Here is a 16,147-nt window from a genome sequence, read left to right as displayed (position 1 = left end):
AGACGGTCAGCCAATGCGATTTAAGCAATGTGCAGTCATCGAGTTCTTAACAGCAGACGGTGTCACCCCAAAGGAGATTCGTCACAGAACGAGAGCAGTTTACGGTGATTCTGTCGAGGCAAGTACGTTTAAAGATGTTGAGGCGGGAACAAACAAAGAGTTGGACATCCTGTGACAGCAACCACAGAGTTCACAAGCAAAATGTAGACAGATCGATTCAGGACGATCGTCGTATCATTCAGAGAGAAATTGCAAGCACAATCGGCAATTCACAAGAACGTGTGTGTCACATTATTGCTTTGTTTGGCTATCGGAACATCTGTGCACAATGGTTACACCGGATGCTGACTACTGAAATGAAAGTGAACAGACTTGAAATTTGGCAGGAACTCCTATTGCATTATGAGAATGAAGGTGACGCCTTTCTTCATTCAATTGTGACAGGAGATGAAATGTGGGTACACCATTACGACCCAGGGATGAAACGTCAGTCTACTGAAAATTGACACAGAAACTCACCCCAGAAAAAAAAAAAAGATTCAAGATGCAGCCCTCAGCTGGAAATATCACGGCCATGATGTTCTGGGACACAGATAGTGTTATCCGCGTCGATTTTCTTGATCGTGGAACAACAATAAATTCAGAGCGAACTCTGAAATGACAGCTAACAAGGGTCAGAAAGGAAAAGGGAAATGTTTTCCTGCAGCATGACAATGCCAAACCACACACTTCACGTGCCACCACAGCAGAACTTCAGACAGGATCTCACCACCGTATGGCACCCTCCATATAGTCCAGATTTAGCACTGTCTGACTTCCACCTGTTCCCGATAATGAAAGACGATCTGTGGGGACGTCATTATGCTTCTGATGAAGACGTCGAGAGAACTGTGAGACTGTGGTTGCAGAAACAGAGTGTCGACTTCTTCAGTGACGGCTTCAGAAAACTTGTTAATCGTTGGCAGAAATGATCCAATTGGCTGGTGATTATAAGGAAAAGTGAATATTGGTAATTAGAGATCACATTCTAAGGATTATTTCTGCATTTGATTTATTGAAATATTCCCTTCCAAATCCCCTTAACAAAGGAGGAGGCATTACTTTTCATTCAACCCTTGTATTTAAACCACCAGTCCTTTAGTACCATTTGTCTGCAAATTGGTTTGAACAATACTAGTCTAGAGCACAGTGCTCGGTTTAAATTTTTTTAAACAAGAAGGAGAGGGGTACCGTATTAATAGTCTACCTTTTTTTTCCATCTGACAGACAATCAAATCCCTTCATTCCACGAGACAATGGTGCAGTTAGGCAAGTTTATGACGATACGCCCCAATCCCACTCTAGACAATTTCTGACCATTTTTCCCATCGAAAAGGCTCCAGCTGGCTACTTCCGAGTCGAGCACCAGGGTCCCAACTCCCGAACACCGACGGGGAAGGTTACAAAATTGGATGTACGGACACAGCACGCTCTAAACCAAAATCACAAAAATCAGCGGGTGTCCGTATATGGATCTCTGCTGGCTCCTCATCTGTTGGCTACGAACAAACCGACCATACCTATCCTGTATTGTTATTGGTGATGGCTGAGAAATGGTGCCTTTATGGTAACAGGAGGAAAACAATGTAATAGTCAAGCCCAAACAAAGCAGCAACTCCCCATACAAAAGACCTGCGTGCATCCAAAAAATAATGTCATGCATCTGGAGTAATGACGGCGTGTGCTTCCCTGAGGTGTAACTGTCACCACTGACATTTATTGTCAACAACTGAGACACCTCGAAGAAGCAATCCGAGAAAAACAACCTGGAAGACTGTATGAAGTGATGCTGTGCCACGATAACGCCTGCCCGATTCTACTAGACTGACAAAAAACACAACGTACGACTCGAGTTGGGAAGTCATTCCGCATCCATCTTGTTCACCAGATATCGAGTCCTCAGATTTTCGCCTTTCCTGCTCTCTATTGAATAACCTTCGAGAAACTTCCTCTCCGGATAAAAATGCGACTTCTTCGCTTCGATACCACGCGATTCTTACAGCCGCAGAATCAAAACGTTACCCCAGCCTCGGCAGACTGTTGTAAATTATGAAAGAGGATATATTATTGACGACTACGGTCTCTTCGTATCTCTGTCGCATTTATTGAACTCGGGGAAAAATGCTTCGAACTTGTACACCAGTATAAACAGGTATTCTATTACTCACACAGTAGAAATTTAATACTGATAATTTAAGACCACCATAATAATTTCATCTTTACCACCACATATCTTACAGAGGTACAGTATTAATTACACTCTACACACTGCTACAGCATATACACACATGCAAAAGCTGAAGTGGCCACTCCAGCCGACAGTGGGCTAGAGGAGCACGTAGTTGTCAGTCACCTCTCCGTCTTCATCATTTTCTGGGAAGTGGTCCATCACGTGCTCTTGGAACTCCTCAAACGAATATTCCGGCCCGTACACCTTCGAGCAGAGGGGGCACAGTTTCTCGCACAGCTCCGACTCCCCTTCGGGTAACTCGCGTCGTATCGGCTGAGCCGCAAAATCCTCTCGTGGGCACTGCGTGTACCTCGAAACGGTGGACGTGCCAGCCGACACTATGTCGCCGGTCGCTCCTGTAGCACCGGAATCTGGAGGCGGTCGTACTTCGGATACGTTGTGCGATTCGGTCATCTGCAACACGTGTAACAAAAATTATTTGTGAGACTATACAAATGCAAAGCTTAATGCAATGTAAGAATTGTCAGTGGTCTGCTTACGAATTCGTAAATGGTAAAATGTAGGGATATGAAACGATACAATGAAATAGCTCTAGTTGCAGGTAACAAAAATGGCAAGTTTATACTTTCAGAAGAATTCTGGTGACCTACAATTTCTCTTATGTTGTTGTTATTATCCTCTGCTTCTTCTTCGTCCTCAGTCTGAAGGTAGTTTGATGCGGCTGTCCACGCTAGTCTATCGTGCACAAATCTACACATATCTGGATAATTACTACAATGTCTCCCTCTACAATTCTAACATATTCTTAGAGAGCAAGCCACATGTAAAGATGGAACCCGATTATGGCAGTGTGTAAATATTGTTCAACTTTTATTCATCACCACAGTAATAATGCTGCCTGTAGGGTTCTGTAAATAATTTTATGATAACTTGAAGATAATCAAATGATTGAAATCTGTAGTTAATAAAGAATCACTTTAAGAGCAGCTCTTGGTGGTTATGAAGTATGTTTTTTTTTTCTTTTTTTCCTTCAATGTAAACTCAAAATAGCACATGTCATTTACTTGTTGGCAACCTGATGTACCTTCAAAAAAGTGGAACCAACCAATGCACTGAAGCCTGTGTAATTCAAAACTTTCCAAGCTTAGAAATTGTTTCACGAATTTTCGAGTGAACTGCCAGATGTCAGTAAATCACTGTCACGATTTTTCGGCACAGAGCCTTCTGTCCACATCCTACCTTCACACGGTAAATCTTCAGAATGCCACCGACTACGTACAGTGTGAACTTTTTCTGTACAGGATTCTGAGCAGCATCTAACTGAAAATTGCTATCCTGATCGATAAGGGCTTCAATGGAATTACAAATAGATACATCACGCACTTCTCAAAGTGAAATGTAAGTGCAACCACAGCAGAGGGGTATCTGTTGAGAAGCCAGACAAACGTGTGGTTCCTGCAGAAGGGCAGCAGCCTTTTCGATAGTTTGCAGTGGCAACAGTCCGGACGACCGACTGATCTGGTATCATAACATCAGCCAAAATGGTGTAGCTGCGCTGCTACTGTGAGTAGCTGAAAGCAAGGGGAAAATACAGTTGCAATTTTTCCCTAGCACATGCAGCTCAACTGTGTGGTTAAATTATGATGGCTCTTCTCTTGGATAAAATATTCTATTGATAAAAGGTCTCCCATTCGGATCTCCGAGTGGGGACTACTCGTGAGGATGTTGTAATCGGAAGAAACAAAACTGGTGTTCTACTGATTGAAATGTAGAATGTTTGGTCCCTTAAACAGGCAGGTAGGTTAGAAAATTTAAATAGGAAAATGGATAGGCTGAAGTTAGGTATAGTGAGAATTAGTGAAGTTCAGAGGCAAGAGGAAAAGGACTTCTGGTCAGATGAATATGGTCTTATAAATAAAAAGTCAAATAAGGGTATTGCAGGAGTGGGTTTGATAATGAATAAGGAAATAGGAATGTGGGTAAACTACTATGAACAGCATAGTGAATGCATTATTTTAGCCAGGAAAGACATGAAGCCCACATCTACCACAGTAGCACAAATTTATATGCCAACTAGCTCCGCAGATGATGAAGAGATTGAAGAAATTATCCAGGTGTTTAAGGAACACAGCATACTTTGATCATCATTAACACTTGGTTTAAGAATCATGTAAGAAGATTCTATACATGGAAGAGGCCTGGAGACACTGGAAGGTTTCTGACTGATTATACAATGGTAATACAAATTTCAGAACCAGACTTCAAATTCAGGATGTATATGCAGGCAAGTAACAAAAATTCCCAGATTTCCCAGTTAAAAATACAATTTTTCAGTGTTAAGTGACAGTATACTTTCCCTCAGAACTATAAAACTTATTAATACTTTGAAAATCTGTTTGGCAAGTGCAGATGTAGCTGACACCTTTAGCTGGATAGCATTACGGTCCCAGATGACATGGGTAAGCACATCTGACACGAGTGTTTGAATGTTCACCAAAACGCACGCTGTGTCCCTATTAGCTTTCACGTCCTGAATGAAAATATTTTACTGAAAAGTAAAGGCCTCTAGTGGTGGATTTGACTTTTTGAAACAATCTACATCGTGGTGTAGCTTAAGCTCCAAGAAATCACACCCAGCAGCCATTCACCCCGGGGGGGCCTAATTCGTGAGTAATCGACAAAAAATCGGAATTTCATGTGATGTTCTATAGCTTTAGAAAAATTGTAACGTGTCACAGAACAATTGCATAGTGTAATGGTGAAGGTACTAACCTCACACACGGAAGGTTATAGGTTCAAATATTGTTAGGCACTTTAAATTTTTAAACCTTTATCAAAATGGTGCTAATCATTATTTTTATTCAATTAATTGGTTAAAATCTATTTTGTTCCTGTTCCTTTGTCACGTCATATTAGTTGTCATATGAAATCATCATTTGCCCCTATTTTTCCTATTTTTTTTTTTTTTTTTTCTCTTCACAGTCTTTTCCCACTTGGAATCCTTGCTCATGTGATTTTGATTATTGCTTTGATGTAATTGCTTTCCTTTTATCATCTTACTTTTTGTCCATGTTATTGTATTTATTATTTCTATTTCTTGTTTTGCTTGAATCTTATTTTACTTATAATCCCTGTTTTTGTTAAATCATCAGTATCACCCACATTATTTTGTCCACAGTGGAATAGGAATTTATAATTTAAATGTTTGTATGATGATAGCCATCCAAAAAGATGTACATCTTGAAAGGAAAAATATATTCCTGAGATAATTGCACCGCCAATTTAAGAATATTATTTCATCTTTTGTTTTTTAACTGACGACTGATCGGCACTTTCAAATGTTTAGATATTATGGTAGATAAATAAAAATAATTAAATCCTCGTGTATAAAGTTTACTCGTGGAAAAAGAACGAACAATTGAGGAAGTTAAAATGTTATTTAAATGACATGACAAAAGAATACAAATAAAGGAAATTGCATGTAAACGAATTAATCGAATGAAAATAGCGACTGGAGCCATTTCGACAAAAATTTAAAACCAAAAAATTTCAGTGCACCTGATGAGAGTCAGAGAGGATATAAAATGTAGACTGGCAATGGCAAGGAAAGCGTTTCTGAAGAAGAGAAATTTGTTAACATCGAGTATAGATTTAAGTGTCAGGAAGTCGTTTCTGAAAGTATTTGTATGGAGTGTAGCCATGTATGGAAGTGAAACATGGACGATAAATAGTTTGGACAAGAAGAGAATAGAAGCTTTCGAAATGTGGTGCTCCAGAAGAATGCTGAAGATTAGATGGGTAGATCACATAACTAATGAGGAGGTATTGAATAGAATTGGGGAGAATAGGAGTTTGTGGCACAACTTGACTAGAAGAAGGGACCGGTTGGTAGGACACGTTCTGAGGCATCAAGGGATCACAAATTTAGCATTGGAGGGCAGCGTGGAGGGTAAAAATTGTAGAGGGAGACCAAGAGATGAATACACTAAGCAGATTCAGAAGGATGTAGGTTGCAGTAAGTACTGGGAGATGAAGAAGCTTGCACAAGATAGAGTAGCATGGAGAGCTGCATCAAACCAGTCTCAAGACTGAAGACGACAACAATAACGATGAGAGTCAAACCGACAACCTTTTGGATGTAATATCACTATGTTAACCATTACGCTATTCAAGTGGTCTCTAAATTGTTACTTTTTTTAAACCTATCATACAAAATTCCAAATTCATTTATTTATTTTTAGTGATCACTCACAAATGAGGGACCACCAGGGTGAATGGCTGCAGAATGTGACTCCTCAAACTTTGAACTACATCGCCATATAGATATTTTTGGAAAGTCGATCCCACTGCTGGGGACCTCTCATTGTGAATATTACAAAGCCTGGACACAGGAGTACATGTATTGCTCTTACTTTTATTTCACCACATAATACAAGTGGTACCCTGGAGTGGCTGACCTGCTGCGAGTGGGCATCAGTGCCGTCAGCAGAGGGCGCGCGTTCGTCTCCGCTGCCCCAGAGTTTCAGGCTATCCAGCTGGCCTTGTTCCTGTCGCCGCTCCTCACATTCCTTGCACCACACTACAACAGATCAGAGAACGAATGGCTCAGTTTGATCATCAAAATATAATATTTCCAACCTAACACAAATATCATATACCAGTAAAACTACCACGTCCTCTTTGCAATACCAAATCGACACGAGATGTGAAATTTAATGTGTGCTTCACACTCGACAGATGAAATGGCATATACAGAATGCAAAATTAAGTTTATCTAAAGTAGTGTAATCAGATTAAAATTATTTAAGTTTAGAATGAAGTCCATAGCACAAAGGAGAGCAACTGTCACCTTTACGTAATTGTTCATTTGAGCACGTTTCAAATGTTTTAATGAGATACGGAACAGGAAAAGCAGAAGATCTGATAAATACTCTAAGCTACATATGTGTACAAAATTGAGCAAAGTGGCATTAATAGGAAAATTCTCTTTATTTCCAAATTAAAACCCTAATGGAGCCTTTAGGTGCACACTGTACCACATTACCAGTTACCTAACTGACTGAATTTTTTGCATAACTTACGACTTCACGGAAGCGTGTCAAAATTAAACACATCTGTGATAATACAGCAGTGTATTTATCACAAATAACCTAAACAGATCCTATTTTGTGTTCTGTAAAGGTAATGGGAATAAAAAGATAAAAAATTCCACTTGACATCTGATTTGTATTTTATTTTATTTCTAATATTCTTTTAGCAATAATTTTGTTAGATTCACGTTGACTCCTCCTCTGCAAATGTGGAATTAAAAAGTATTCTAATATGTACCATTTTGTGTCAACAGCATTTGTTTTCCTCAATTGCGATGAAAAAACTTACATAGTTCCAACATAAAGTCTCATAACTGCCAATCAAATAATTTCTTAATTCTAATGTAATTTGTGAGGGTATGTATGTACTTTATTAATTTTACAAATGTTCACTACTAAAAAAATGTATTGTAATGACGAAGCACAACTGTAAAACTTTGTGGTAGAAACACTGACAAATTCAGGTATGGCAATAATATTGCAAGATGCAAGTGCCTGCAGGACAGAGAGGTGGAATAGTTGCAAGTTATCCACGGTGAAGTATGGACGCACAATGGCAATACTCGGGTACTTAATTAAGTACGTACTGTCGATACGGTGTTTTGAGTACAGTAAGGGATGATAAATGGATGAGCGATCACACGTCTGGCCACAGTACAAATCGTGCAATAAAAATTGACAATTGGAGTATTGGAAGAAGAATACTGTGTGGCCAAAGATATAAAAAGTTGTTAGTTGAAAAGAAAAGCCTGTAGCCAATAAAATATTGCCACCGAATGCATTACTATGTCGCACCATCTGCAACTCGGCACAAAGTAAGGTCGAGCCCTGTAATTGATTATACCACTTCACTAACCTTTGGAATGGTCCTATCTTTTCAAACTGAGAGAAATTAAATTGTACTTGCCAGTTCAGTTGGTTTAAAATCAATCAGTTCATAAAACTAGGTGCAGTAATAATTAACTAAAGCTCATTGTGCATTGCGGTGTTCGTACTGGAATTTTTCAGTAACGGAGTAAAGCTGTGCCAACTGAAAGCAACTTCAAAAAAACTGAAAGCAACTTCAAAAAAACTGAAAGCAACTTCAAAAAAACTGAAAGCAACTTCAAAAAAACTGAAAGCAACTTCAAAATACTGAAAGCAACTTCAAAATACTGAAAGCAACTTCAAAATACTGAAAGCAACTTCAAAAAACTGAAAGTAACTTCAAAAAATTGAAAGTAACTTCAAACTGATACTAAAGAAAATTTTTACTAAAGTGACTACTATCATTTTGTTGCATGTTTGCAAATATTAAAGCTATTTTAGTAATATTGATGTTGCCAAAGTTATTGCTGTTAGTTAATAAAGTCATTATAATATTATTTATTACAAAACAGTGCTTAGTTGAAGGTATTTGCTTCACAAAACCTGACGATAAATAGCATTACAATGAGTGGTGTTGCTAAGTCCATTTACATCTTATGCAGTCATTGATGAGCTCTATTAATTATAAAGAATTCCCATACTTTAGTAACTGACTTAAATGCACTTTTTCATAAGTGGCTGTTCCATTCAAAGTTCACATGTGTTGACTTCTGTTCCTCTACTGCCTACCTTCACATTTGAGATTATTTACAAAATTTCAGTTTCAATTTCATAATTAACAATTTTAAGTGTTTCCTCGCTTTTGGGCTGGGAGCCAGAATTTATTATTCTGTAATCAAAATTACATTCAATGTCAGCTATCAATTCAAAATTAAAACTAACTATTAGAGTCACGTATTTCCTTACAAAATTCCTTTCTGATCATTGTCAAACATGACGAGTATCTGTGCAACAGCAATCAAGTTTTAATCTTGGTTGTATTCTTTTGGTTAGCATTATTTTTCAGAATCGATGCTTTTTCTCTAAAATACGGAACATGAGCAGAGATACTGAGTCACAATAGGCACAACAAAAAGATCAACACAAAACACAATTATAGCTTTCGGGCATTAAGGCCTTCATCAGGAACACACACACACACACACACACACACACACACACACACACACACACACACACACGACCATGGTCTCTGGCTGCTGAAGTCAGACTACGAGCAGCAGTGCATGATGGGAGAGGCAACCAGGTGGTGGGGGTAAGGAAGAGGCACGGGTCAGGAGGGGAGGAATAGCAGGGTATAGGGTGGGGAATGGTAAAGTGGTGCTATATGGCGAGTAGCAACTATCCTTTTCATTATTAACAATAACTCTGGCACAGTACAAAACACTCCTTTGTCACAGATATTCTTCAACTCCAACAATGACGGTACTCTTGAGGATATACACAGAACATGAGAAACATTTGAAACTATTCTCGTTAGGGTTCCGTGCCTCATCTGTAAGAACAGAACCCTCATAAGATCGCTTTGGTGTCTGTCTATCTGAATGTCAAGAACTGTTTTTCTCAGGAATGGGTAGATGTAGGAAGTTCAAATATACAGAGTTGCACATGTAAAAACGGCCCGAACCGGAATGCGAATGCCCATGAGTAGCATTACTAGCTTGTCAGTTTCTTTGCCACCTTCCAGCAGCATTAGCGTGTGAGTAGTTGACACGGAAAGTAGTCGTTTTAAACAGTGCACTTCACTGTCACGTGGACGAGGATAAGCGTACACATTACTGTAACTGGTTGCTGGAAACTGTCGCAGGGGGACATCTTGATCCGTTCCTCCTTTTTTCGACGGATGAAGCTCGGTTTCCTCTCTCTGGTTACGTTAATTCACAAAACACAAGACACTGGGCTACAGATAATCCCCATGGCATACTGCAAAACCAATTACACAATTTAAAAATTGGTGTATAGTGTGCTGTGTCTCGTAACAGAATTATCGGGCCACTGTTCTTCAACGAAACTGTCAACATACATGTTTACTTGCAACTACACAATGAATTTTCGGCTCTGTTAACTCCAAACGAAAAATGTTGTGCATATTTCCAGCAAGGTGGGCAACTTGTCATACGTCGGATTTGCCCTTGTTGTTGTTGTTGTTGTTGTTGTTGTTGTTGTCTTTGTGATCTTCAGTCCTGAGACTGGTTTGATGCAGCTCTCCATGCTATTCTATCCTGTGCATGCTTCTTCACCTCCCAGTACCTACCGCAACCTACATCCTTCTGAATCTGCTTAGTGTATTCATCTCTTGGTCTCCCTCTACGATTTTTACCCTCTACACCGCCCTCCAGTACTAAATTAGTGATCCCTTGATGCCTCAGAACATGTCGTACCAACCGATCCCTTCTTCTAGTCAAGTTGTGCCACAAACTCCTCTTCTCCCCAATTCTATTCAATACCTCCTCATTAGTTATGTGATCTACCCATTTAATCTTCAGCATTCTTCTGTAGCACCACATTTCAAAAGCTTCTATTCTCTTCTTGTCTAAGCTATTTATCGTCCACGTTTCACTTCCATACAAATACTTTCAGAAACGACTTCCTGACATTTAAATCTATACTCGATGTTAACAAATTTCTCTTCTTCAGAAATGCTTTCCTTGCCATTGCCAGTCTACATTTTATATCCTCTCTACTTCGACCATTATCAGTTATTTTGCTCCCCAAATATCAAAACTCCTTTACTACTTTACGTGTCTCATTTCATAATCTAATTCCCTCAGCATCACCCGACTTAATTCGACTACATTCCATTATCCTCATTTTGCTTTTGTTCATGTTCATCTTATATCCTTCTTTCAAGACACTGTCCATTCCATTCAGCTACTCTTCCAAGGAGAACCTCAATGTTTTTATTTTACCCTTGCCACATTCAGAATTTGAAAGAGTATTCCAGTGAACATTGTCAAAAGCTTTCTCTAAGTCTACAAATGGTAGAAACGTAGGTTTCCCTTTCCGTAATCTATCTTCTAAGATAAGTGGTAGGGTCAATATTGCCTCACGTGTTCGGATATTTCTATGGGATCCAAATTGATCTTTCCCGAGGTCTTAGTCACCAGATGGTAGAGTTTTGTCAGGACTGGCTCTCCCAAGGCTGTCAGTAGTTCTAATGGAATGTTGTCTACTCCTGGGGCCTTGTTTCGACTTAGGTCACCTGGCTCTCCCAACTTGTCACCATGTGACTTTTACTTCTGGGGATTTCTAAAGGCTAGAGTCTACAGCAACAATCCCAGAACACTGGACACATTAAAAAAAACAACACATGTGAAGAAATTTCGAACATTCCTGAAAGAGTACTGAAAAGTGTTTTCCTTAACATGCTTCAACGTCCACAACTTTGCTTGGATGTTGGTGGAGAACATGTTGAACACAGACTTTAAATTCCTTTCTAAAATATGCTTATTAAATTAATGAAAGTAAATCTGTTACTTAAACTGTTAATTACATAGTTAATAACGAAACTGTACAATAAAAATTTAAGAACGCGATGATGTTCATTGATTTTCTTCATACATATTCCTTTCAGCACAGGGGGCGGTTTTATGTGCGCCACTCTGTATATCATATATTAAGTTCTGTGGTCCCTTGAAGGAGTAAAAATTTTGAGCTTCTAAGGCAATACAATTAAAAGATACAGCTATTTATGTATCATACTCAAAAACTTACTCATCACAAACAATAGGGTGCTTCCCACTGACCTCGATTCATGAAATTTGTCAAGAAGCAAGGTTTCACAGTATGCATAAAGGGAAAAATCAAAAAATTGTTAATTTGAAATTGTACCACGTGAAAAAAATTTTTGTTCATTTGTTATCCGCCCATCTGTCCTCCACTTCAACAGCTGCCACCCTTCCCATACCATCATGTCCCTTCCGTACAGCCTAGCCAACTGTGGTCGTCGCATCTGCAGTGACGAGCAGCCCTCTCAAAATATACTGAAGGTCTCACTGAAGCCTTCACTGACAGTAATTATCCTCCCATCCTTGAACAAAAACAAATCTCCCTTACCTTACCTTTCCAGTCTCCCACCACCTCCCAAAGTCCCACAGTCCGACCACAGATGAGCATCCCTTCGTAACTCAGTACCATTCGGGACTGGAGCAACTGAATTACATTCTCTGCCAGGGTTAAAATTACCTCTCGTCATGCCTCGAAATGAGAAATGTCCTACCCACTATCCTTCCCATCCCTCCTACTGTGGTATTCCATCATCCACCGAATCTAGACAATATACTCGTCCATCCTTACACAACCCCCAGTCCCTTACCTCATGACTCATACCCCTGTAATAGACCTAGATGCAAGACGTGCCCCATACATGTTCCTACCACCACCTACTCCAGTCCGGTCACTAACACCACCTATCCCATCAAAGACAGGGCCTCCTGTGAAACCAGTCACGTGATTTACAAGCTAAGTTGCAACCTCTGTGCTGCATTCTACGTAGGCACGACAACCAACAAGCTGTCTGTCCGAACGAACGACCACCGACAAACTGTGGCGGAGAAACGAGTGGACCACCCTTTTGCTGAACAAGTTGCCAAACGTGATATCCCTCATCTCAGTGACTGCTTCACAGCCTGTGCCATACGGATCTTTCCCACTGACACCAGCTTTTCTGTATTACGCATTTGGGAACTTTCCCTGCAATACACCCTACATTCCCGTAACCCTCCTGGTCTCAGCCTTCGTTAGTCGCTGTCCTCACTCATCCAGCCCCCTCCCTGTTCCCATTCCAGCACTACACAGCCGTCACTTCACCGCCACACCCAGTCTTTTAATTTCTTTTATATCTCTCCTATCCGCTACTTACCCCCTCCTCATCATCTCTCCTGCCCTCCGTCTAAACTGCAACACTTCAGTATACCACTCCCACCATACTATCCCTCCCCCTCCCTGCCCCAACCTCCCCCTTACCCCTTACCCCCCTCTTCCATCATGCACTGGTGCTGCTGTTTGCAGTGTGGTCTCAGCTCTCTGAAACTGCAGGTGTGTGTGTGTGTGTGTGTGTGTGTGTGTGTGTGTGTGTGTGTGTGAGTCTACTGCTGACAAAGGCCTTAATGGCCAAAAGCTGTAATTGTGTGAATCTTTTTGTTGTGTCTATCGCAACTCGGCATCTCCACTATATGGTGAGTAGCAACTTTCCATATCTGGTATTGTTACATTCCATCCTGGATTTTCCATTGTTTGATTAAATTGTAATCATACCAGATAAAACAATATCTTTCGCCATTTGAACAATACACTGTATTCAGCAGGCATCAAATGCTTAATAGGTTAACATTACTACACACAAACATAAAATGTGAGTTGTAGTCATGATTTTAATAAGTAAATACAACATGTTCTACTAAATCTTCTATCCTTACACATATACACTGAGGTCTCTGGCTCGCTTCTTTTTGTATGTCCTGGCTAGTCTGAAGATAAACTATAAAGATTTTGATACAGTCTTTGATTTCTCAGAACCAATATCTTGCCAGTATCGATATTGATAACAGGCAAAAATCGTTCAGATTTTCATTTCCCCCGATGGATGAACTATCTACATACAATATTAAGTTTGCACAGAATGCTCAGTGCATGAACCCTACTTGCACTCTGCTCATTTTTTAGTAAAATGATGATTTCAATTCTCTTATGTATGACTCTTCCCCTCATAGGCATCACAAGAATAGGTTAAGACATACAGGGACTTCGCAGTAGGACAAGTTGTTCCAAACTTTGGATTCGGAGAGAGGAAGGTGAAAGAACAGAACCGAAAGCAACGCCGGTCACTTACATGATTTTTTAATGTCAAATTTTTCAATGCATAAAAGTGTGAAGTACAAATAATATTTGGTGGTAAATCATGATCATCTTGTTCACAATTATTTTAGGAGTTTTACTGTTTAAGCAAAGTTTTGCAATACAGATGCAGATTAAGGGGCACATGTCCTAATTCCACAATTCTGACCCGAGACTATATTTGTATCAAATACTGACACCCTGTTTTATTTATGAAGAAAGGAAGTCAGCCCTACTCCAGCCCACATTCAACTTAAGCAGTTGCAAAACGACACGTGCCCCTTTAACACTGCCTGTCTCAGTCATGAGCTGAAGCAGGGCTTCTCCACAAATGAAGCTCTGCGTCAGTATCGCAAATATCATCTCGAGTCAAAACCAGAATTCTGACTTGTGGCCCTCTACCTCTCAGGTATGGAGCATACATTCTACTATGACACCTGCTGTAGATAAATCACTACAGAACCACAAGAACAGTAACGTAAATACTTACTAAACTGAAAGCTAAGAGGAAAGTGATCATTATTTTTTTTTAATAAAATTTGTACAGGAAAATGTGAATAACACTTTTAAAACTTGTGATTACTACGGCTAGGATTTTTATGGTAGGGCCTCTGTTTTCTAGTAAGACTGACATGTCCTTCAATACATATAAATGCTTGTTATGAAAAAAAAAAAAAAAAACTATATGAATTACTAACAATATAAGGAAAAGGATAGATTGCTACTCACCATTAAGATAAAACGTTGAGTTGCAGACAGGCACAATGAAAAGACTGTTACTCATTCAGCTTTCAGCCAAAGCTTTCTTCACAAAAGACACACACACACACACACACACACACACACACACACACACACACACACATTCACATACAGGCAAGCACACCCCACACACACGACTGCCATCTGCAGCAGCTTGTACCAGAATGAATTTCCTACCATTGTTGATATTCTAACATGGAGTTTCCTTTAGATGAATTATTGTAATTTGTTACATGACTATGAAATCAAAAGTATCAGGATACCCGACTGAAAATGACTAACAAGTTCATTGTGCCCTCCATCGGTAATGCTGGAATTCAATATGATGTTAGCCCACCCTTAGCCTAGATGACAGCTTCCAGTCTCACAGGCATATGTTCAGTCAGGTGCTGGAAGGTTTCTTGGGGAATGGCAGCCCATTCTTCACGGAGTGCTGCACTGAACAGAGGTATCGATGTCGGTCGGTGAGGTCTGGCGTGAAGACAGTGTTCCAAAACATACCAGAGGTGTTCTATAGGATTCAGGTCAGGATTCTGTGCATTACAGGAATGTTATTGTCATGTAACCAATCCGCCACAGGCCGTGCATTATGAACAGAAGCTCGATCATGTTGGAAGATGCAATCCCCATCCCCAAATTGCTCTTCAACAGTGGGAAGCAGGAAGGTGCTTAAAACATAAAAGTAGGCCTGTGCTGTGATAGTGCCACGCAAAACAACAAGGGGTGCACACCCCCTCCATGAAAAACACAACCACGCCATAACACCACCACCTCCGAATTTTACTGTTGGCACTACACATGCTGGCAGATGACTTTCATTGGGCATTTGCCATACCCACACCCTGCCATCAGATTGCCACACTGTGTAATGTGGTTCGTCACTCAACGCAACTTTTCCCACTGTTCAATCGTCCAATGTTTTGGCTCCTTACACCGAGTGAGGCACCGTTTGGCAATTATCGGCGTGATGTGTGGCTTATGAGCAGCTGCTCGACCGTGAAATCCAAGTTTTCTCACCTCCCGTCTAACTGTCATAGTACTTGCAGTGGATCCTGATGCAGTTTGGAATTCCTGCGTGACGGTCTGGATGCCTATAACACATTACGACCCTCTTCAACTGTCGGCAGTATCTGTCAGCCGACACACAAAGTCGGCACGTGCGCTTTTGTGCAGTACACGTCCCTTCAGATTTCCACTTCATTATCACATTGGAAACAGTGAACCTAGGGATGTTTAAAAGTGTGGAAATCTCACATACAGACATACGACACAAGTGACACCCAGTCACCTGACAACGTTTGAAGTTCGTGAGATCCGCGGAGCGCCCCATTCTGCTCTCTCACGATGCCTAATGTCTACTGAG

At 40.2% G+C, this 16,147-nt stretch overlaps 1 protein-coding gene across 2 annotated transcripts in view; it reads right to left on the bottom strand.

Annotated features, from left to right (window-relative positions):
* LOC124718874 (protein spindle-F) overlaps nucleotides 1-16,147 on the bottom strand; it is a 132,645-nt gene that overhangs the window by 34,672 nt on the left and 81,826 nt on the right. The window contains exons 6-7 of one of the 2 annotated variants that reach the window (XM_047244511.1): nucleotides 6,688-6,809; nucleotides 2,328-2,683 (exon numbers count right to left, since the gene is read on the bottom strand). In XM_047244511.1, the coding sequence (XP_047100467.1) occupies nucleotides 2,366-2,683; nucleotides 6,688-6,809 (440 nt within the window). In that variant the 3' untranslated portion in view covers nucleotides 2,328-2,365. The remainder of the gene's footprint in view (nucleotides 1-2,327; nucleotides 2,684-6,687; nucleotides 6,810-16,147) is intronic. The other variant, XM_047244512.1, reaches the window with a different exon arrangement.

This window comes from Schistocerca piceifrons, chromosome 10 (genome assembly GCF_021461385.2).
Source record: "Schistocerca piceifrons isolate TAMUIC-IGC-003096 chromosome 10, iqSchPice1.1, whole genome shotgun sequence".
Classification (NCBI taxonomy): Eukaryota; Metazoa; Arthropoda; class Insecta; order Orthoptera; family Acrididae; genus Schistocerca; species Schistocerca piceifrons.
The sequence above is the reverse complement of the archived record's forward strand: the minus strand, read 5'-3'. Positions and strand labels throughout refer to the sequence as shown.